The 23,886-nt window shown below is 37.6% G+C and overlaps 1 protein-coding gene across 1 annotated transcript in view; it reads right to left on the reverse strand.

The window, feature by feature from the left end:
• Runx1t1 (RUNX1 partner transcriptional co-repressor 1) overlaps positions 1 to 23,886 on the reverse strand; it is a 132,572-nt gene that overhangs the window by 1,077 nt on the left and 107,609 nt on the right. Inside the window, 3 exon segments of the mRNA XM_069991046.1 lie at positions 1 to 957; positions 12,214 to 12,404; positions 18,333 to 18,401. The exon segment at positions 1 to 957 is cut by the window's left edge and continues 1,077 nt beyond it. Coding sequence (XP_069847147.1) covers positions 682 to 957; positions 12,214 to 12,404; positions 18,333 to 18,401 — 536 coding nt within the window. The 3' untranslated portion in view covers positions 1 to 681.

Here is a 23,886-nt window from a genome sequence, read left to right on the forward strand (position 1 = left end):
GCTGCTGTATTCATACATCCCACTGCAAATCATCTTTCATTTTTCATTCTGTTGACCTGGATATTATTATTTCTTTTCAGAAACAGGAAAAAACCAAACATCTGTGTCTCCTTCCAATCTGCTGCACATCTGCGCATTTGGTGGCGGGTCTTCAAAGTTCAGTTAGCAACCCACGGACGCCATTCATCTTCTTGTTAAAATGTCTACTGCTGTATCCAATGCTCATGCCCTTGAGGGATTTCCTCTTTTTTCCATTATTGTATATAAAGAACATTGTGACTTTTAATATTAGCATTTTTGCTTTCAACAGCAATTAGCAATCTCTTGGTTTGCTGTTTGGTAAAGCATCGGTTAATGAGGTCATCTAGTTTAAAATCCCAGCTACTTGAAAATAACAGGGAGGAGGTCAAATCTAGCATTTCATGTTATATTCTCTGCTCTCTTTTCAGTTCTCTAAAGAAAAGATATCTTTGTTATCCACAATAAGTCATTACGACCCGTTACTGGCCCTCTGTGTTTGACTACCACCTCAAGATACAGTTAGTTGTCTCTTGCTGAAGTACTGAAACAAGATAGTTCATCTATAAACAAACAAACAGAAAAACGACTGAGCTTCTGAGGATGAGGAATACATTTCATGTTGGTTGTGTTGTCCTTCCTCCAACAGTTCTGAGTCTGTGTCTAGCGAGGGGTTGTCTCTATGGTAGAGGGGGTCCCCGGGGTGGTCGACCTCGGAGTGGCTGCTGGTGGTGTGTCCATTGGGCTCCCAGCCCCGCTGCTGGGTGTGACAGAGGAGCTGACCGCAGGTGTATCTCCTTGCTGTGGGGCTTGTAGGGTCTGTCCACAGATGTGGTGGTGCTTCTCCCAGTCTTTGTGCTGGCAAAAGGAGCCACAGTATCGGGCTGTGTTGCAGCCACTGCAGGTCTCACTTGCTTTGCGACCACAATTCCAGCAACTCTAAAGGAGAAAGGAAGATACCAGATGAGTGCGTTGTGAAAACAACAATCAAACACATATTCAACATGGTACTGAGGCTTATTTTAGAGAAAACACACACACACACACACACACACACACACATCACATCACAGTAAAATGCAAGATTTGCTTTAGAGATTGTCCCAACTTTTCTGTCAACTATCATTATGGTTCTTAAGTGGTTGAAGGGTTTGTTATAAAATCCTTTCATTCTTAGGTTGAACTATCTTTACATGGAATTTCTCCATCTTCCTGTGTAAATTAATAACCTCTAGGATCCAAATTTTTCTCCTCCTGTTACCCATGTCAAAATATTCACACACACACACACACACACACACACACACACACACACACAGACACACACACACACACAGTATACACATATATTTTACTGGTGAGAACCAGCTTATAGGTACTAGCAGGAATCACAAAGGAATTTCCAAATCCCCTGAATTCAAAGTAAAACAGCAAAGTAGATAAAGCATTTGCTCTCTGTTCTATCCATGGCTATTACAGGATGTGACAGGCACTTGGAACTTCTTTAGTGTTTAGCTCTTCCCACTCAAGTTATTCAGTGTACCTAACTACCAAATTCTAAGACAGTTTAAAACAATCTCCTTTTCCTCAGTTCCATGGAAGAGGATCTTTGGATACTTTTCTCTAATATATCCTAAGCACTTAGTTTTTGATACATAGAAGATGTTTCAAGAATATTTGGGAAATAAAATCAGATGACACTTTGAAATAGTGAGAAATCCTGACTTGATGTAAATAATGATTGTTTGCACACAACATTTTCTGGTGGGGCTTGGACTCAACTGTGTCGTGAGAACTAAATTCTCACCCTGTCACCTGACAGTCAGTCTCAGGTGATTTATATTTTAAGATAAACACCTTGTTAGTGAAGGCACAAACCTCCTACAGGCTGAAGAACACCTGTTCGTATGTGACAGATCGTGTGGAAGGAAAAAGGAGAAGGAGACTAAATTGTGACAATAAACTCAATAGGTCTCTTCTAGGAAGAGACATAACTTGGACCTCAGAGAGCTGACTTTAAATGTCCATTTGTATGTTTAAATTCCCAGTTTCTTTGATAACACCAGTTCCACTATAAAACGGTGTATCAAGTGGTCTTCACTACATGCTATTCAACTTTCTATTCTTTATCTCCATTGATTTTTGTTTGTTGTGATGCTGGAGATCTAATCCTGGGCCTTGCACATGGTAAGCAAGCGATTTAACACTGAGTGACATCCATCCCACTATCCTTCTTCACTGGTGATGATTATTTTCTTGCAAAACAAACTTCTGACTGTTAATCTATTAAGCTCACAGTATGTGGTTATGATTAACGTAGGTTCTTTTAAAGCATTGACACAGATATTACAAGAGTACTATCTATGTTTGTTTTGCTCTCAGTATGCTGGTTACATGGTTCAGGTACATTCATGAGTCCGCTGAAAATACTTGAGGTGAAATCACAGCCCATCACCACAAAGTTTTGACACCACAAAGGTTTGACTATACAAAATATTCAAGAGAATTTTCAGCAGTCATACTAATGATGTCACTAACAAAGAAGCTCCCAGGCAGGCACTTTTGAGTATCAGAATCTTCAAACCTCAAGAGCTCTCATTTAAAAGATTTAGAAAGAGTTTCAACTCTGTATAGCTCTTCTTTTCCACTCAGAAATCTCACCCTGATGAGGAAAAACAAAATGTGTGATCTCAAACTGTGGCTAATGAAAGGTGTTTTGGGTGAACACAGCTTAGGAAATGTAGATGGTTGACTTTTGAAATGTCACGAGCAAAACTGCAATGAAAATACTTTAGTAGTATTAGGACTTAGAACAAAGTAGTATTTATTATTTTTCTATTAATTGAAGAAACTGTCTGCAAAAAGACTTCTTGGAGATCTGAGGTCAGAAGCTCTATGACTGTACCTAGACATGTTAGCCTCTCAAAATTCATTCCATTCCATTGCATGGATAATGGTTCCAGAAAGATGCAAATAGATGTGGATCTGGCCCACCCTTCAAAGCAGTGAGGCCTGACACTCAGTGCTCAGAGTGAAGTTCACTTCCGTGAGGTTTTGCTTTTTTTGGAGATTGCCAGCTGGGTCCTGGAACAAACTCAGCAACTAAGCGATATTCCTAAATTACATCAGAAAATCCCAATTAGAGAACAGAGACTTAAATCCAAAACAATATTTTAAGGAAATTAAACATCTAATCTGAGTCAAGTGGCTTCTTTAGGAAATACCCTGGTATGAGTCCTATCCGGTTTTTTGGCAGAGGCCTATTTTGGCAGACACAAGGGTGGTAACTGTCCAATACTCTATGGCTCCTTCAGATTGAAATCAGATGTACGCAACATTCTCAATTTAAACTGATTAAACACACAGACTAAACCAGGTAATTACAAATGCATGTGTTGGGGAGTGGAAAGAGGAGACAGAATGGGGACTTCTTTATTTTTTAAAGTGTTTTCAAAGATGGGAACAATTTTACAAATAAAAAACATGGACTTGTGCCAAATACAGAAACAGATGTTGTGAATTGCGAAGCTGCTGGGAATTGAGGCTTCTTTGCCTAGCATTGCCTGGGTCTGCTCCAGGATTTAAGGGCTCTGGCTAAGTTTTACCTCTAGTTCCATTCCCTAACGTTGTTCAATCTTATCTATTTACCACCCACTGTAGGGGAAAAAAGCAATCATTAGCTGTAGGAAGATACAACAAGGAGCAACCTAAATGACCTGGTAGAAAAAAAAAAGAAACTTGCATATATTCAGGACTTATTAACAAGAAAGCTCAGAGTGCCCATTTAAAAACTGGAAAAGCATTTCTAGCAGTGAATCTCTGTTGGAGAGCTCTATTGAATTTCTTGTTGATGATTCCTGACCAATGGTACTCAACCTCTAATAGTCACAAAGAGACTATTAAGGGGCTGGGGACAGAAAACACATTGTGAGTACTTGAGGTGGGATCACTTTAAGTTTCTAAGCCTTTTCTTGTGTTCGCAAAGACGAAAAACTACAAATTGTATCTACCAGGGGGTGCATCCACAAAATCAGAGATAAAGGAAGTCAATAGCTTAATCTAATTTTGTATTTTTCAATTTGTGCTTTTCATATTCAGGCTAGGAATTCTTTTTTTTTTTCTTCTTCTTAATGGTCATGGGCTTGAACTCTAGGCCTGGGCAATGTCTGTCAGCTCTTCAGCTCAAGGCAAGCACTATACCACTTGAGCTACAAGACCACCTCCAGTTTTCTGGTGGTTTATTGGAGTTAAGAGTCTCATGGACTTTCCTGCCTGGGCTGGCTTTGAACCATGATCATCAGATCTCAGCCTCCTGAGTAGCTAGGATTACAGGCGTGAGCCACTGGTGCCCAGATAGGCTAGGAATTCTTAATAGTTGTTCTACTTTTTTATCCTTTTTTTTAAAAAAAAAAAACCCCATCCTACTTTCCTTTCAAACCTCTCAGGAATAATGCTTGTGATTGAAATGACCACAACAGTGTAGAAACCTTCACCAAGACACTTTCCAGAGCACATTTCATTCCCAAAGCTCATACACTTCATAGCCTTTGCTTACTTAGGTTAATAATGCTCCCTTTGCAGCATAAAGAATATTTTTCCTCTTTCTGGAAAATGAGGACAAATCAATTGACCAAACTTGGCCTATGACTCAGATGAAGAATCTGAGGCTAAACACAACCTCAATTTTAGCTAAATATACTATACACACAGGGCTATCTCTGGGCCTAAACATAACAGATTGAAGCTTTGGGGATGACAAAACTGCATCTGAAACATTTTTACACTTTACTTCTTATCATCAAATCTCTTTGTCTTTAAGAAAAAAAAGAGTTATATTCTTTTTCTTCTTGTGTTAGATAACACAGAGAATGGTTCTCTTGCTCTTTTGGCAAAAATGTATTCCTTCTTATCCTTATTGCTGAGAGTAAAGATTTTTTTCCTGAATTACTTTGTTTCTCATAAATGGTGAGCAATGAATTCAGGTAAGTTGGCTATATAATTAAAACTTCCAAAATGCAAAGGCCTGGCTTCACTAACTCTAGTTCTGCAAGCAACTCTATAGAGGGCACACTTCCAACTTTTGATTCATACTGAGATCACAGCATTTTAGGATTGCATTGCATTTGATAGCTAAAAACTATTTTCATTTACATGTTGCAGCTCAGGAAACTCAGATCCTTACATAACTTTTGCAACAAGAGTTGCCTAAATGTCAGAGAGAAGAAATTACATAGCCAAGGTTTAAGTCTCCCAGATATTTGCGCTGACTAGTCAAATGCTATTTCCAAAAATGCAATACTTTGTCAATTTCAAATCTTTTCTTAGTTCCTCTTGCATAGCAAAATTGGGTTAAAGGGACATAACTAGAGAAAGTGGCCAGAGATTGGATCAGGAACTTGGAGGCATTAAAGACAAGGTGCCCTACTATATAATGGAAATGGTACAGGTTTCAGAAGCAGAATGGTCCATTTCTTTTCCAATGTCATCAGGTAAGTTTCTTAAGCTCATGAAGAAACACTGTCCATATGCAATACCCAGAACTGCAGGATTGCTCACAGCTGTGTCAATGCTGAGCACAGTGTCTGTGGGCCAGCAGGTCCTGAGCAAGTGGTGAGCAGTAACATCAGCTTCTTTGTTGGCACAAGCTGTAAGAAAGCAGTTAGGCACAAGACCCAAGCCCCTCTACACCCTGAGAAGTTAAAAGCTCACAATCTGTCCAAATTAAATGGTTTTACTTACAGGCATTGACCATGGACAAGGTCAGGACATCAGCTACCTTCCTATTATACTTTCCTTTTTTTGGGGGGGAGGGGTCCGGTCCTGGGGCCTGAACTCTGGGCCTGGGCATTGGCCCTCAGCCCTTCAGCTCAAGGCTAGCACTCTACCACTTGAGCCACAGCGCCACTTCCGGCTTTTTTCTTTTTGCTTATGTGGTGCTGAGGAATCGAACCCAGGGCCTCAGGCATGCAAGGCAAGCGCTCTACCACTGAGCCACCTTCCCAGCCCCCCTCTTATACTTTCTAAGTGACTAATTTACTTTTCTCCCATCCTCATTGCCCTCAAACTTTCTGGAAATGTCCTAACTTCTGACCACTTACTCATTCTTCCTTTTTAATGCTCCTTTTTGAAATTCCCTCTGCTTTTCTCTTCTAAGATACTAAAAAACATTCTGTTTTCCTGCACTGTAATTCCTCTTCTCTTTGTTCACTTCTCTCTTGTTGACAGGGATGATGTTGGGAAGAGTCATCCTTTCCTTCTTCCTGTCTCTTTTGTCAGACATGGCTTCTATGATCAGCTGTAACTGAAAGACTCCAACCTGTTTCTCTGCTCTCCAGCCTTGCATGGAGTTAGGCCAGGAGGCATTTCTATGCCAGTGCCCCTAAAGCTGACTCTGGTGTTGTCCATTTAAATCATGGGCAATATTCTGGACTGTAACACATTTTACTACATGCCAAACTCCAGAAGTTATTTCTGAGGTCTTTCTTTCCTACCTCATGAGTAAATCCTTGCTGTCTTTCCTAATGGAATCATTTCTTAATTCACTCCCTTCTACCATCCCCTCAAGATTCCTTGTCAGGTAATGTGTGTATAACTTCTAATAACATCATTTGTACCACTCAACCACCACCTTGCAGTAGTTTGGGTCACCCAAACATCCTACTTTTGGAGATGAGAAAAACCAAAAATGCTAGCAGGTCAGCAACACAGGGTCCAGGGTCCAATCAGATTTCTCTGTCCACTATGCCACAAACAGCTGGCCTGATAATAAAAATCTAATTGGAACCTAACATCTCATCTCATAATCTGATCTTTCTGGAAGTTGACTGGCCTGATCAGCCTGTGAGGGTTTCATAGTATTGCCTTGTGAGGCTCTGGTAGCAACTGACTCTACACAGGTGTCACCTCCACAATTCCAGCCATACATACTGGGACAGCTTAACTAATTCTAGAGAGAGCAAGGGAGAATCTTTCTGATTTGCTCACATGATCAGGGCTTATTAGCACAATCTGGAAATATAAAGACCTCATTACTGTTTCTGAGCAGTGCTGTAAACTACCCAGACAGATCCAACTCTGTAATGCTATACCCTATACAGGAAAAAACAAATAAAGGCTATTTTAACAAGGGTGAGAATATTATTTTGGTGGCTGAAAAACACAGAAATGAATTTTTAGACTGTTCCATCTGAACAGTATAATTGTTTATAATCTGTTTTTATGCTTACTGTAGTTACATGTTCTAATTACCTAAGCTAAAACAAGTTACTTCAAAAAGTAGCTGTGAACTGAAAGTCCTCTGAACAACTACTTGCAGATAATAAAATAATAACAATAATAATAATAATGAAATAGAAAGGCAGTAGTTGTATAAATTGCATTGGAAACAGCTGCAGTCTAACACTGTACATGGGAAATAAACAATGTATATATCTAAATGATATAGAAGAAATGTAACTGTTTGAGATGACCAGATTCCATAACTTATACTAATATTATATTCTGGTTGAAATGTATATGTACTATAAAAGGATAAAGTATGGAAAATTATCATGCTGCTTAGGTTCTGTCTCAGACCTGGGATCATTCTGTTAATAATATCATGAGTTTGCAAATCCAAATAAAATTAAAGGATCAGAAGCAATAAATGACAGAAGTCCAACAAAGTACACATAATAGTAAACATTTGAGGAAAACCCTCCTGCTACTTACATGCACCATGCAGTTATTAAAACAGTACCTGACAGCTAGACAACATAGGCCAAGGAATAAATAACTTATGTGAACTGAGACGCTGATCAAGTAGCCAAATTCCTCCTTGCTGGCTTTCTTACCAGCAAGTAGAGAAAACCCAACCATTTTGCTGTGCCTGATATGAGAAGCAAAAGAGCTAAAATACAAAATGCAATTTATGGCCAGGTATGTTTGGCTCACACTTGTAATTCTATTCACTCAGGAGAGTAAGATCTGAGAATCACCATTTAAAAATAGCATGAGCAGGAAAGTCCTTAAGAGAGCTAGCTCAAGCCTGAGTGAAAGAAAACCTAAGGGACAGTGCTGGGGCCCTGTGTTCAAATCCCAGTACCAGGACCAAAAAAGAATTGTGTTCCACTAGGTTAATATTCATTGCTTCATGGCACCTCTTCTTTTTTCAACTCAGGCAAAACAAACTTCCTACAAGCCTCAAAACTTTGTTGACCATGGTTTTTGGTGCCCAAGGCGGCCAGATTTATAGGAGTGATATGCCCCAGCAAGAGCACCTTATTTACTGTGAAAAGCATGCCAGTTTGGATGATACATTATTTGCTATCCTTCTCACTACAAACACTACATATGCCAAACATTCCTGTCTGTGCTTTCTTCCTGCTCATCTCCGCAAATAAATGTTTCAAATAGTCTCTTTCTTTCCAAAACCTTCCCATCCTTGCTGCCAGCCCTTTTGATTTTCTAAAATCACTCATTTTTCTAAGCAGAATCAGCCGTATTGGCTTAATTTCACACACGTGAAAACTGAGGTAGAAAAAGGAAGGCGAAGAAGTCTGATTGGTTCACGTGTTAGCACTCCAGCATGTGAGAGTGAGCCCCTACATTCAAGTCTTAGTTCCAGAAAGAAAAAAAAAAGGAAGGCTAAATGCAGAAATTAAAGAGAGAGAGAGAGGGGTCAGAAATATTTGGGCTTAACACAAATGGCTCAGAGGAAACAAAAGCCACATGGAACCTAGAACTCCAGTCTTCTGATTCTGAAGTCCAAGTTCCTTCTCACAACCCCTACAAAGGAAAAAGTCACAAAAATAACATTTAAGTTTACAATACCTACATATTTCTATGCATCTCAGTTATATAGATTATACTCATGATTTAGATAAGAAGTGGGCAGAAAAGTCTACAACAGGAAAATGGCTTCAAATAAAGAGAGGGGAAGACTAAGACATGTGGTTCCAGTCACACAAAAATGTTAGTACAAACTATGAAGAAGAATTGTGGGAAATAACAGCAGATAACAAAACTATGAGTTTTAGCTATGGAAACACCATAAAATGCTGATAAAAAATCTAAAAAAAAAAATAAACGAGCAAAGTAAGCAAACAATATCACATTCTTTAAGAAGAAATGGAATCTAACAGGAATATCATGAATCTTCCAAGGACCCCCAGAGTGATCATTGAGCTGGCCCCAGATTTAACCTTCTGAATCCTGCTCATGTATTCCTTTTGCCACAGCACAGAGGATGATCCTCCTGTGCCCTGAGCATGCTCTCTAAGTTTTGTGATCAAATCACATTATCCAAGCCAGGACACTGCAGAGTGCACTGAGACACAAGTAATTATATGAAGATGACAGATGTGGGCCTCAAACTCAGGTATATTGTCATTCTACACTTGGCCCCACTGTGCTGACCCTTTTAGACCAGAGAGATTGGTCTGTCCAGTGGCACAGAATAATTTACTTGATCTTGTAAAAATTTTAACTAGTATTGTTTACACACACACACACACACACACACACACACACACACACACACACACACAAAGAACACAATTATTTTCTCTGCCACCTCATACATAACTTAAGTAGCTCAAAGCCAACATGTTTTAAAGGTGGTTCAAATAAGGTTGCAGGATGTAGGCACCCAAATCCTGTGTATCCACTGAACAACGATTGCTTCTTCTTTCCTGACTTCTAAAGTGTTGAGTCTTACTGATTCAACCTCTGGGGGGTCCAGCTAGCACTTCCAGTTTTACCCATCCCACTACGACTACTGACCATCCTCAGCCAAGTGTCTTCTGACTTATCTCTCTCCTGAAATACACATGGACATTGTTCCTCCTTGTTATTTCTTCGAAACTCTGACCACATTGTCATCCAAACAATCCTTCCCCAATACCGAGCAGCCACAGGGTGGTCTTGCTTCCAAAGGCCACTTATAGCTTCTTTCTCTACCTTCCCTTTGCTTCCCTACAGGATGTAACAGAAAGCAGTGGGTGAGGGGGTAGATGGGAGGGCAGCTGCCAACTAGTTCCTAATTATCCTTAAGTCCCAGAAGCCTTCACATTTATTATGCTCTTATAATTTAGCTATTTGACTCTCTTGATGAATTGTAGTCAGCATGAAGCAAGGACTATGATGCCCTTTAGTGCCAACAGAGTCGCTGATACATAATAAAAACTCAGTAATTCAATGACAGAATAAACAAACGGATGTGAGCATTTAGAGCTATAGATATCAAATAACGAACTTCCCTGGCTAGGTCATACAAAGAAAGCCCATTAATTCCTGAATGCAGTTTTAAAATCAATAGCTGTTACACTTAGCAGCAATGTATGTATATTTCAACCAATTACTATCATAGGCAAACCTCCTATTTTGTTCAAAGGAAATAGAAAATAATTTATGAAATATCAAAGATACACTGTTGTATGGGCTTTATTGTGGACTGAATAGGTAATAGGCAAAGAAATTTCTAGTTATGAAGTCATAAGCAGGAATGCTGAGCAGTGTTGAAGTATCTTCTTTGTGGATCAGCTGGGCCACACAGTCTTGACCTGATGGATGTCCATTCTCTGGGGTGGTGGGTGGGGCGATAATGCTAGCCAGAGCTAGAAAGGGTCATCTAGCCTAGCAAGGAAAGTCAGTGCCTTTCTGGTTGTCAGAGGTTAAAGCAAGCTTTCTAAACTTGAATTCTAACATTGGTGTGACAGTTTTAGCAACAATGTGACAATTTTTTTTCTGGATAGGTTTGGGAATAAAGACACAAAGTACATACATATCATACAACATGTTATTACTTAAACACAATGACCTATTAATTCACATCTTCTCACAAGATATCTGTCTTTACAATTTAGTGACCTAACAAAATACTTTTAACAATTCTAATACAACTCTAAATGTTCGCTGAAAATGGTAATGTCTGATGAGAATTGTGGATTGTGCCTCACAATGCCACTAATTTGTACACCTTCTCTTCAAAAGATACTAATAAGTTTTTTTTTAATAACATAAAAATCACAAAACAAAGTCCTTATATATCTTAGCTGCAAGATGCCAATAAAATTGAATTTCTGCCTGGTTTAATTTAACAATGGAAAAGTCAGTAGTTAAAGGGTAGATAAACTTCCCTTTGTCCCTCTCTTCCTGAGAAACTTTCAAATGTTGAAAATCAATTCCTTTTGTCCCCTTGTTATTCATCTGCTACACATTAAATAGAAACTCTGGGCATTGAGTGATTCCTGCAGCGCCTTTCATCTACAGAAAAGCCTGGTACAAATTAAATTCTTACTCTCCCTCGCAAATTATAGATATGTATTGTAGTAGACCATTGATTTATCAGTTCGTGCCTTTGAGAGTTCAGCTTTGTGAGACTAGCTAATTGTAGTCTTTTATCTAAAGTTACTGTGGGGTTGAGGATTGTGATGCTGTATTAATTAACATGAAGCATTTCTAGGTTGCTCTGATCTGATAGGCTATATTTTAAAGTATTGTTACATTTAATTATTTACTTCCTAGTTCTTTGAGTCATTGAGGCTTTGTGGTGCGTGCGTGTGGTGTGTGTGTGTGTGTGTGTGTGTGTGTGTGTGTGTGTGTGTGTGTGTGTGTGTGTGTATGAATGACTATTCTGAAATAATACTGAGCAGTATTATTTGTGACAACAATGTTATTGTATGACCACCAAAATGGGTATGATAAATAAAGTAGAAATAAAGATTATACACAAAACAATTTAGAAATATTTAGAAAATGCAAATATTGCTTTAGCATTGGACTTTAGGATCAACAACTAAAAGAGTGATATTTGATCTCAGGTCTGCAGTATATCTTTAGAGACCATAGATAACACAATTTATATTTATTAAATCACTTCTATTAGAAAGAAGCCACCCAGCCAACCTTCCCCTCACCCTCCCCCACACATTCACATACACACCCAGAGTAGATTTTGCAAGTCTGTTGTTCACCAAAAATACAAAGCACCTTTCTGTTTAGAGAATTGTTCTTGTAGATCTCTCATAAAGTAATGCAATTAGATTAGCTCTTGATCAATTCCACAAGTGCCTGGACTTCCCCAAATTGTTCTCCAGCTTTGTCCCAAAGATTTCGTCTAAAGCCCAATATCCCGTTTTACTTGGGATCACCTGGAATAAAAAAAAACGATCACTGTAGGAACTTATACACTTGGGAACTGGCCCAACACCTCACCTCGCTGGAATCCTCCTGCTGATTGATAACCGCCAAGGCGTCCTCTGCAGCCTGTCGCTTGGCCTCTGCCACTGTGCGCTCCATCTTGGCTCTCTCCGTGGTGATCATGTCGTGGGCTTTACGTTCTGCCTCAGACACGGCCTTCTGCAGCTCAGTCATTGCCTGGCGCTTCACCTCGTTCACCGCCTCCTCTGTGCAGCAGTCAGGCCAAACCCAGCAAGAGAAGAGGTCTCAATTAGCTCAGGATCCTGGATACTGGTCCCTTCTTAACAGAGTTCTATACAACAGGCCCGACTCTCACTGAATCACTGGGCAGCACTGGCCAAGAAATGACCAGATCTTTGAAATTCCTTTAGGAAAGTCAACAGTGTGATTTAAAAAAAAAACAACTTCTACTTCTAGTAATACTTTTAAAATATACAAATCATTGCTAAAATTTTTCTACCAAAACAGTACCTGCAGAAATGATTCTGAGAGCAGACTAAGTAGCTAAAGGCAAGAATACACACAAGATGCCCGAGTGGATCATTCTGACACATAAAGTAGTATTCCACAATATAGCTTAATATGAATATATACAGTAAACTAATAGAGGAACCAGGTATGGTTACACACACCTGTAATTCTAGCACTTGGGAGGCTAAGACCAGTACATTGCTAGTTCAATGCCAATCTAGGGTATGTATTAAGATTCAGCATCAAACAACAGTGAATGAATGAGTGAATAAATCAAAAAGAAAAAAGGAAGGAAGGAAAATAAATAAAAAGAAAGAACACAATTCCTCGTGTCTGCAAACACAGCCATATAGGAAGGAAAGAGAATGGGATGGTTCGAGGCTAGCCTCAGCAAAATATTAGTGAGACTCCCATGTCAAAGAACAAATAGAGCTTGATAGTTCATACTTGTACTGCAGCTACTGGGAAGGTACAGGTAGAAGGACTGAGGTTGAGGCTAGCTCCAGGGAAAAGCATGACCACCCCCCTCTGAAATAAGTAACTGAAGAGAAAATGGTTGTGTTCTTATACACACACAGGATGTAAACAGTTGCTTTACTGACAAAAATACAACAAATGGTGAAAAGTTAAATTGGATAGCAAATAACAGATCTGCTAAAGAAAACCAGTAATGTAGAAGATGATCCAGTTGTACATTTTCTGAAGTCATTTCTGAGCAGTAAGGATAAATACCCCATATAGGCTAAGTGATTGAAGTTTGGAGAAATTCTGTAACCTCATTTCTAAGTTTTAAACTGTGATCAATCAACTCCATCAAATATATTCAGTGTATCTACCAAGCCAACTGTTGCTCTACACAAACATGACCACACCACGTCACAAACCAAGACCCTGGGTGAATGGCCATGGCAGACCTGCCAGGTATCAATTAATGCGTTAGTTTTGGCAACAGCAAGGGTGCAAAGATTCAGCTAATGTACAATGTTAAGATTGACAACTCAAACAAGTAATTTCCATTTAAAAAAATTAACTGTTATAATTAACAAGGGAAAATATCCTCCCCCTGAATTAGTTTATCTAATTTTCATCTTTATTCAAAGCAAAATGACAATGATTAATTGAAAATTTAATAAGCAGTAATTATTAACTTGGCAAACCTAGTACCAATTAACACTCTATTAAAACTAATTATGACATGTTTCATTCAAGTGTTTGCACTTAATTGTTTCACCCACTTAAAAAGCACCTTAATTAAATGTTCTGTTTAATTAAAAACATAGATTCCTAGTAAAAATGTTTTACTGTAGATTAAAAATGTAAGAGATTCAAGTACTGCCAGGGTCTCCTAAAATTACTATGGTTTAGTTCACACACTACTAGGGTTTGACTTGCAGATCATCAGAAATTCTCCATTGTTGACTCACTGTCAGGACTTTTTGTCACCTCTGTCACTTTAGCAGTATTTCTCAAGAACATTCCTTTGCAATTACTGTCTGCTTCAGTTTTACAAACCAAACTGTAAGGCAAAGATCCTGACCAGAAATAGTAACTAAAATATGTTAAGCCTTTGTTAGCTGCTTCCAGGTATACATTTTTAAAATCTAGATAGAATCAGCCTAGTGTAGACAGAACTTACAACAGCTTCTTCATCAGGAGGTGAAAGATGCCTTTATTTCCTGATCATAAAGACACAGGGTCACAGGGGAAGCACTGCCCTTCTAACTATACAGCCCGGGTCTAATTTAGTTTGAATATTCAAGGTGAATTAAAATTCTATCTAAGTGGTAATACAGGACAATAATTTTTGCTTACGATCAAAGCTGTAGCTTGACTAATTGTATATGCAAATCAGGCAATTTATATTTAAATTATGCATTCCTATTCTAATCCCACAGGCATATACAGATCAGCAAAGAGAATTGGTAGGACATTTGCAAGGTGCTTGAATATTTATTACCAACTGCAAACATTCTCTGATTGTTTCAAAAGAAATGTACAGAAGAAGACATTCAGCTTTTTTCTGTATGTTTCAGTTTGAAAACTATCTTTTTGTTATTATTTGTTTCTCCAGTTGTGTAAAGTTCTTTGTAACTTTTGATTGAGTTTGTATGCTTTGCTGTTGAAAAGATTTTACAAATATTATGCTTAGGGAAAAACAGGTAAGAGCTGATCTTTTAAAATGTGCATGAATCTGTTATTAAAGTGTCTTAGAGGTAGGTATAAGTGCAAAATCTGCCTAGTGTCTTCAGAAAAAATAATTATGTATCAATCAATGTTCATCTCTTGACTTTGTAAATGGACTATGGTTGTATAAAAATATCTTTGATGACAGGAAACACAAGCAAAACAACATTATCTCTATGAATTACAAATCATTAAGGAAAACTGTGAATGCATGTAATGAGGGTACATATACATATATGTGTTACATATATATTTACACAAAATATTAAATATGTATTTACATATTATATATATTAAAGAAATTAAATGAATAAAATTGTGCAAAACAAAACCCTCCAACCATTTCAAATACGTATATCTGTGCAAATATACATATACACACACAATTTTCTGAGAAAAGGGATCCACTGTTTTTACTACCTCATACTATTAGTCCCCTTTAGTATATTCCTAGTGCTCTAAACTCTACTTACCTTTTTCCACAAAGATAATGCATAGTATATTCATTTCGACGACATATTTTATTGACTTCTTTCTGAAACCAATTTTTTTCATCTCAGCCTATTTTTGGGTTCTTGGGGAAACTGTAATACCCTTGACATTGTCATCATGTTGGTGGTGTGCACACTAGGAACATCAGAAATAACTTTTAAGAGGCTGGGAAGGTGGCTCAGTGGTAGAGCGCTTGCCTTGCATGCCTGGGGCCTGGGTTCGATTCCTCAGCACCACATAAGCAAAAAGATAAAAGCTGAAAGTGGCGCTGTGGCTCAAGTGGTAGAGCGCTAGCCTTGAGCTGAAGAGCTGAGGGACAGTGCCCAGACCCAGAGTTCAGGCCCCACGACCGGACCCAAAAAAAAAAAAGAAAAAAAAATGCCTTTTAAGAAATCCTTTCCAGATAACTATTACAAGTTCCTGGAGTTCTCCATGTAAAATTGTCAACCAAATAGTTCAGGAACTATTAAAACAACAACAAAACTACTCCCAAATTATTCCTTTGCATCCAGTTAGTGTAGGTACCAGAGTGAGAAGAATAAAAATATAACCTGTATCACTACTAAATTATATTTTAGAATGAAAACCTAATATAGGTGATAAATACATTTTAAATAACCCAAACATTGCCTTCATAAATTACATACACATAAGAAAAGCTAGTATTGCTTTTTTTTCTAAAGTCTAAGTTCCTCAAGCCTAAAGTACGTCAGGATTGGATTCAGATACCCACAGAACAGACAGTGAAGAAAAATAATGATGGATTCAATAGATGACAATGTATCATGTGGGGAAAAATGTGACTAAGTGGAAAATACACATTGCAGTTTTGAATCTGCTTCCAATTGCTTACCACTTATGGTAGGACTGCCTTTGTGCTTAGCTATTCAAGTTGACTTTTCAACAAAGGTGATACATGCAGAAAAATCTTGCTCTCACTTAATAGAAGACCAACAAAGACTTGAACAGATAATAACACAGGAGAGTTTGGATTACACAGGACTGGGTGTCAAGTTTTCTTTAAGGACGAACAAGAATTTAACCCGAATTCATGTAACTAAGGGAAACAGAAAAACTCTGCTCTCCCCTCAATATAAAAAGAAGTCATCCTTCGGATGTCAACACACACACACACCACACACACACACACATACACACACCACACACACACACACACACACACACACACACACACAAACACACACACACAGCACAAATCTGACAAATTCTTTGTACCTCTTATTAGAATAAGATGCACAAACACTTTGAAAAGGGACAGGAATAAATGGCCAGAGAGATATAGCAATTCTTTTTTTTTGGGTGGGTGGAACCCACCATGTTTTGAACAACACTCTATTGTATAGATGAGCAACATATTACATACATTAATGATACAGTTGAATGGATCTGATTTATATATCAGACACACGAGAGAATGTTCTAGATCTTATTCTAAGCTACCAAGCCTAGAGAACTATTAAAATGTGCTATTTTGATAGATTTTATTTGTACAAAAACAGTTCTTTTTTGACAATCTATAAAATATATGAATAAGATATAAGTAACCAAAGAATCAGCAATAGTTTAACATTACAAACTCAACTGAGTTAAATAAAAACCCCAAAAGAAAACTTTTGTAGAAACACAATAAAAATCCTTTCCCCTGGCTCTTGCATTGGTCCTGCCAGCCTTGTGCCAGTTAACTTTGCAGTAATAGCATTCACCAGTCTTGCAGCTCAAACAAACAAATGGTTTTAACAGCTGGCATTACAGCAGCTCAAAGCCACACCCACAATATTTTTTATGTCATCTTTAACTTTTAAAACAGGCTGAGTTGGTTTTATACAAGTTTTTGCTCTACTCGTACTCCATCTACATTTGGCTAGATCTAAATATTAAGCCTAATCAGAATAATGCAATGGCTGGGTCATCATGAGTTTCAAATCCAGTATAAAACTTAGAGCAATATTTAACAGAAAGCATATATGTAAAAGCAGAAGTCTAGCACAACTGACATTGAACTTAAAAAAGAAATTTAGGTCTGATCCTTGAGAATTAGCACAGAAGATGCATTATAAAAGTTGATTTTTTTATTGTACTGTTTGCCATTATTTCTTTTATATTTCTTTTTCCCTCCCTTTTGGTTTATACCCTGATGTCATTTTTTTCTGTATCCTTTGTCATATATATATATATATATATAAGTTTATCTGATTTGGGGAAGGGAAGGGGTGTCACAGAAAGGGTGGACAAAGGGGGAATTGATCAATAGTGATACTCACTAGACTTCTGTTGGAAACGAACTTTACAACTTGGGGTGGAAGGAGGATTGGGAGGGAGAAAGTGGGAGAAAATTAGGGAGGGGATAATATTATTTAAAAAGAAAGGTACTCATTACCTGATTTATGTAACTGTAACCCCTCTGTACATCACCTTTACAATAACATTTCAATTTAAATAACAAAAATAGTTGATTGCAACTACAAATATCCTCAAGAAGTTCCTTAACAAGTCAACTGGATTTGAATATGATTTTTTAAAATAAGAAGGCAGAGGAAAAATACGGAAGTGTGCAATTAAATTCATAAAACACTGTTTTTCTTTTTTTTTTCATCAAAGAAAAACTGCATGCAAGCAAAAGTCTCCTATGCCAAATTTCAGCCTGAAACCATTATAGCCCCAGAAAAAAAAAAAAAAAAAAAAACAGGATGGGGAGGAGGGGTGGGTAATAAAGGAAATATTGCCAGCCTTTCAATTATAATGGCACTAGCAGATGCTAAAACTATTTCACATTTTAATCAGGCTTGGTTTGAGAATATTAATGAGGGGGGTGCTATTGTTGTTTTTGTTTTGTTTTATGGTTTTTGTTTTGTTTTTTGCTGTTGTTGTTAGTACTAAAGTCCTTCCTTGTCATTCTTCACATGACTGCATTAACAACTGCACACAGCTGCCAGCGCACGAAACTCATGTTTTTAAACAATTCTTACCAGCTTTCTTCCAGATCTCCTCTGGCACATATCCAGATGCAGGCCTGTGAAGGAATTCCCGATGCGCATCTATGAAAAGGATGGGTAGGGGTGGAGAGAAGGGAAGAACACATCAGCATGATCAGGTCCTCACACAGAACCAAACAAGCAATGCCCTGTCTCCTGGCTTCAATACAAAAATGCAGCTTTTAAAAGGCTGGACATTTCACTGAGAAAACAAAATAGCAAGGCCAGTCATTAGAGCTCAAGGAAAACAGAAGGTCATAGGACCAAATCTTTCAAATGTTCAAATCCACAGCAATTTTACTACATTACATAATAGGATGTTTGGGAACAGTCTTCCCAGCATTCTCTCATTGTGAGAGTTTACATATAGATGTTCTTTATTATTGAAGAAAATAAACTGTATTGGTACTTTTCCTTTGAAGAGTCAAATTAGTAGTTAAAGATATCAGTTGTCAGGGTAATGTAATTTCAACAGAACTCCGGTTTTTCCACCTTTTCACAGACCAGCTCAAGGGCTATACCATTTCTCACACATGACTTCTTATGAAAAAATCTCAATGAACACTAAACGTTTTCACACAAATTTGATGATACTGATTGGATGTTGGTGGAAGTAAGAAAGACCTATCAGAATAAACCCAGACATTCAGCTGAGCAAATAGAATCTGGAATGTGCATTTCTGAAAAGGAAATGAAGCTCTACTCGAAATGCTGTTTTTATTATGCTTTGGAATTTTAAAGTTGATAAAGGAATGCTAGCTTTCCAAATAACATCTTCATTATTCCATGTTAGCTTTTCAATAAAAAAAAGCAACTATGTGCTCAATCATTTTTAGGAAGAAAATAATCAGCTGGATTTGTAGGGCCCATAAGAAAATTATTCAACCCATGTTAAAATCCAAAATAGCAATGGAATTTTCTCTATGTTCAAGAAATGCCAAGTAGAAAGGCAGAGGTTTTAGACACTACTTTAGAATTCAGTCTGATTTACTGTAATGCTATTTAATAGCTACAGAATAATAAAAAGAAAGAAAAAGCACGATCAATTTAGTTTTGTATATGACATTCCATGTAAATGCTGTGAATGCTCTAAATCTTTGTATGGGACTAGATTTAACTCTGTTATGCTGAAAAGTTTACTACAATTTTATCAAGAACTTTACCATTTTGGCCAGAAGGGGGTGGGTGGGGATGAGTGGGGAGAGATGGGAAGGGATGGGAAGGAGAAACAAAGGAGGAGGCTACAATGCTTGATAAGAAATGTACTCATTACCTTGCCCATGTAATTGTAACCCCTCTATATGGTATTTTCACACACACACACACACACAAATATATATATATATATATATATAAAGACTAAATTCTCCATCCTATTTTCAATGTTTAGTTTAAGTCTGAAATGAGTCCAAATATAACAGGTTTTTTTTAAAGTTTATATCATAATCACATGACTACTTAATTATCAGATGGTCTGGAAATATCCATCTATTCTTGTGTCCACAGTCATTTCTGTAAAGTCAATGACAAAAAAAACCCCAGATATTTCATCTCAAGTAGTTTTCATTCTTAAAGAACATGAGATTAAAAAACTATTTGGTGAGCTATTTCCAGCTTAGTGGTAGAGCGCTTGCCTTGCATGCATGAGGCCTTGAGTTCGATTCCTCAGCACCACGTAAGAAAAAGCCAGAAGTGGCACTATAGCTCAAGAGCACTAGCCTTGAGCTGAAGAGCTGAGGGACAGCGCGCAGGCCCAGAGTTCAGATCCCATGACAGACAAGAAAAGAAACAAAAACAAAACATACAAAAAAAACTCTTTGGTGCATACATGACTTAATTAGGTTCATCAAGATTATGGTTCATACCTCTGTAACTATTTTCATAAGAAATTAAGTACAATCAAGTTCACATTTTCACAGGCATTACAGCAAAATAGAAATTTTCAACTTTACAACAATAAAAAATTAAAAATAATCTAAAATAAGAAATTTGCAAGCTGGGCATCAGTGGTTGTAATCCTCGCTACTCCGGGGGTTGAGATCTGAGGATCATGGTTCAAAGCTAGCCTGGGCAGGAAAGTCCATGACATTCTTTCTTTTCTCTAATAAACCACCAGAAAACAGGAAGTGGAGATATGGCTCAAGTGACAGAGTGCTTGCCTTGAGCTGAAGGGCTGAGGGACAGCACCCAGGCCCAGAGTTCAAGCCCATGACTGAAAAAAAAATTCTTAGAATAACTTTTAAAGGTAATTTTTAAGAATAAGAGACTTTGACTTAATCCTATTTAATTGGATAAGAACAAATCTTTAATGCCTAAGGACAGGGGGGGCGGGGGGGGGGGGGGAAAGAAAACAAAACACTGCCTTCTCCAAAGAAGAATTTTCACTTAGCAGGATTAAAAAAAAAAAAAAAAAGATCAATTAAAAATTCTCTCAATAAATAGCCCAACAGGGAATGTTACTACACTGTTGGTGGGAGTGCAAATTTGTTCAGCACTCTGGAAAGCAGTGTGTAGTAACTCAAGACTAAACATAGAGCTCCCCTATGACCCAGCAATCCCATTTCTGGGCATTTACCCAAATGACCACAAACAAGGCCATACTAAAACTACCAGCACAACTATGCTTATCGCAGCATTATTCACCATAGCTAAGATATGGAATAACCCAGATGACCTTCAGTAGATGAATGGATGAAGAAATATATATATATATATATATATATATTATATTTTATATATATGTATAAAATGGAATTCTATGTTTCCATCAGAAAGAATGACATCACCCCATTCATGAGGAAATGGAAAGACTTGGAAAAACCATATTAAGTGAAGTAAGCCAGACCCAGAGAAAAATAAACTCCAAAGTTTCCCTCATTTGTTTTTTTTTGGGGGGGTAGGGGGGTTCCGGCCGTGGGGCCTGAACTATGGGCTTGGGCGCTGTCCCTCAGCTCTTCAGTTCAAGGCTAGCACTCTACCACTTGAGCCACAGCAACACTTCCGGCTTTTTTCTTCTTTTGCTTATGTGGTGCTGAGGAATCAAACCCAGGGCCTCGTGCATGCAAGGCAAGCACTCTACCACTGAGCCACCTTCCCAGCCCGGTTTCCCTCATTTGTAATAATTAGTATATGTCTAGGATAGTCCTAGCAGATAAGCAGAATAGCTCAGTAGCTATGTACAGATGAACTATATAAGATGATGCTAAGTGAAATGAACTCCAAGACATGGAAACAAAAGGTTTTTCTTTGCTGTTGTTTTTAATGTACTAGGTGATTTCTTCTTTTGTGTTTTTTTTCCCCCTATGGTTTATCTCCTGTTGTCACCGTATTTTATTTTGATACCCTGGGTATTGTATCTATGTTTATCTGAATAAGGGAAGGGAAGGGGAACAACAAAATCGTGAAACAAAGGACAAAAGTTATAATTTGTGGAGGGGAAGGGAAAAAAAACAAATCGTTTAACTAGGGATACAGGTGGGCACATTGAAACAATGAGATGTACAAGTTGTTATGTCAAAAAACGAACTTTACAACTTTGGTGGGGTGGTGTGGGGGGAGGATTGGGTGGGGAAAGGGGGGAGTATGGGAAGGGTTGGGAAGGGGAAACAGAGGAGGCAACAATGCTTGATAAGAAATGTACCCGTTTCTTGCCCATGTAATTGTAACTCCTCTGTACGGTATTCTCACAATAAAAAAATAAAATAAAATAAATAAAAAAGGTAAACCAATGCAACAGTGATACTCACAAGCGAGTATGTTGGAAATGAACTATACAATCTGGGAGTGGGGAGAGGGAAAGTGGAGAAAAATGAAGGAGGGGGTAACAAGTTCGATAAGAAACTATAACCCCTCTGTATATTACCTTGACAATAACATTAAATTTTCAAAAAAGAAACCAAAGGTGTTGACTTATCCAAAGTACATACATAAATTATAGTAATTTCTAGTCCTGGGAAGCATAAAGAGAGGAGAGTTCATTCTAGAACCTAATGGCAAATTGGCTCCTCTGGGTTTCAGAGCCTCCTTTGCAAAGTTTAGACATTACTACTGGAGGAAGAGTGCTGCTTTCACATTAAAGGAGACCCATCCTACTCCATGATTGGCAAGGTACACCCCAAATTGTAATTAGATATTACTTGTTATGTATTATCCCTACTATTATTGTCATCATTAGTAAGCTGTCCAATCAGAACGGATGCAGACTTATTTCCTTACAAACTTATTTCCTTCTTCCATTTATCTTCTAGCATTTAACCAAACTGCACAAAATTCTAAAGGAAAACTATTAGGTTAGACAGTATATGCCAAGTAATTTCTTAACTCCTGAGATATAACTTATTGGGGAATGGAAATTATTTCTATATTTAACGAATCATTGTCTTTGTCCTTGGAAGCAAAGAACTCAAAATTTTATAGCCTGAAACTTGACTCAAACCTTAGCATTTGGCACTCTCTCAGCTTTCTTCAATCCATATGCTATACAGGAGAATTCATGGGTATTCATATATCACATTAAAAGTTGTGCAATTTTTTACCTTAGTCCTAAGCTTCTTAGTACCACATTGCCATATCCAGACAGACCCAAATTCCACCTGACCTAGGTGCCTACAGAAATACCCATCTCAGGTATGCAAAATGCTTTGCATTCTGCTAATCTACTTTCTATATTTTCTTCAAAATAGCCACATCTAAAGGCAAATAATTATATGTACATATTTGGTAAGATCCTCCCCATTTCTAAGTTACTATGTCTTTGATAAACATACGAACTGAGTGATCAATAGTAAGTATACTCCTGAGAATATTAAAACTATTATCTAATGAATATTAGAACTATTATCTTCATACTACCCCAAATGATTACTAGAGTTACTATCTCTCCTGATTAAACAGCAACAATATCAGAATCTATATAAGCAAGGCTGAGCTGAAAAGAAAAAAAAATCGAATAATCATTAGGTTGGTCAATATGACAAGAGACAATTTTCCAAGGACTTTTATTATTTTATAATATGGGGTAACTTACACAAACCTGTGCAAAACATTGAGATTCTAAGGCTCAGATTGTAAAGGAGTTAATTTATAACTATTAATTCTTGACCACCTATAAAATATTAGTTTTCATAAAATGAATAGTTGTAGTAGAGTGGAAATATGTGGAAATACAATGAAATCCTCCCTGTATACTGCTATAAGCCAAGTTTTAAAAAGAACACACTTTAAGGGAAAAAATGTTCTAAATGAAAGAGAGACAGGAGAGTATACACAAAATCTAGCTAAATGTGATATTACTTATATATGCAATCTAATTACTAAAAGATGGCATCATTTTAGTAAAGTCCTTCTAAATTAAGTCTAGCCTGCTTAGAGGCACCAACTGCTTTGGGGTGGGAGGGAAACACTCACTAAGTTTTTTTTTTAAATCTATGAAGAGAATGGAACAAGTCAGATTGATGAGAAATGCCATAAGAAATGTGAAAGATCAGAAAGACCAATGTATGGTGTATGAAATTCAGGAATGGTGTTCTACACTTAGGACAGAATAGAG

Source organism: Dipodomys merriami, unplaced genomic scaffold (assembly GCF_024711535.1).
Source record: "Dipodomys merriami isolate MVZ:Mamm:240054 unplaced genomic scaffold, mDipMer1.0.p SCAF_4, whole genome shotgun sequence".
Lineage (NCBI taxonomy): Eukaryota > Metazoa > Chordata > Mammalia > Rodentia > Heteromyidae > Dipodomys > Dipodomys merriami.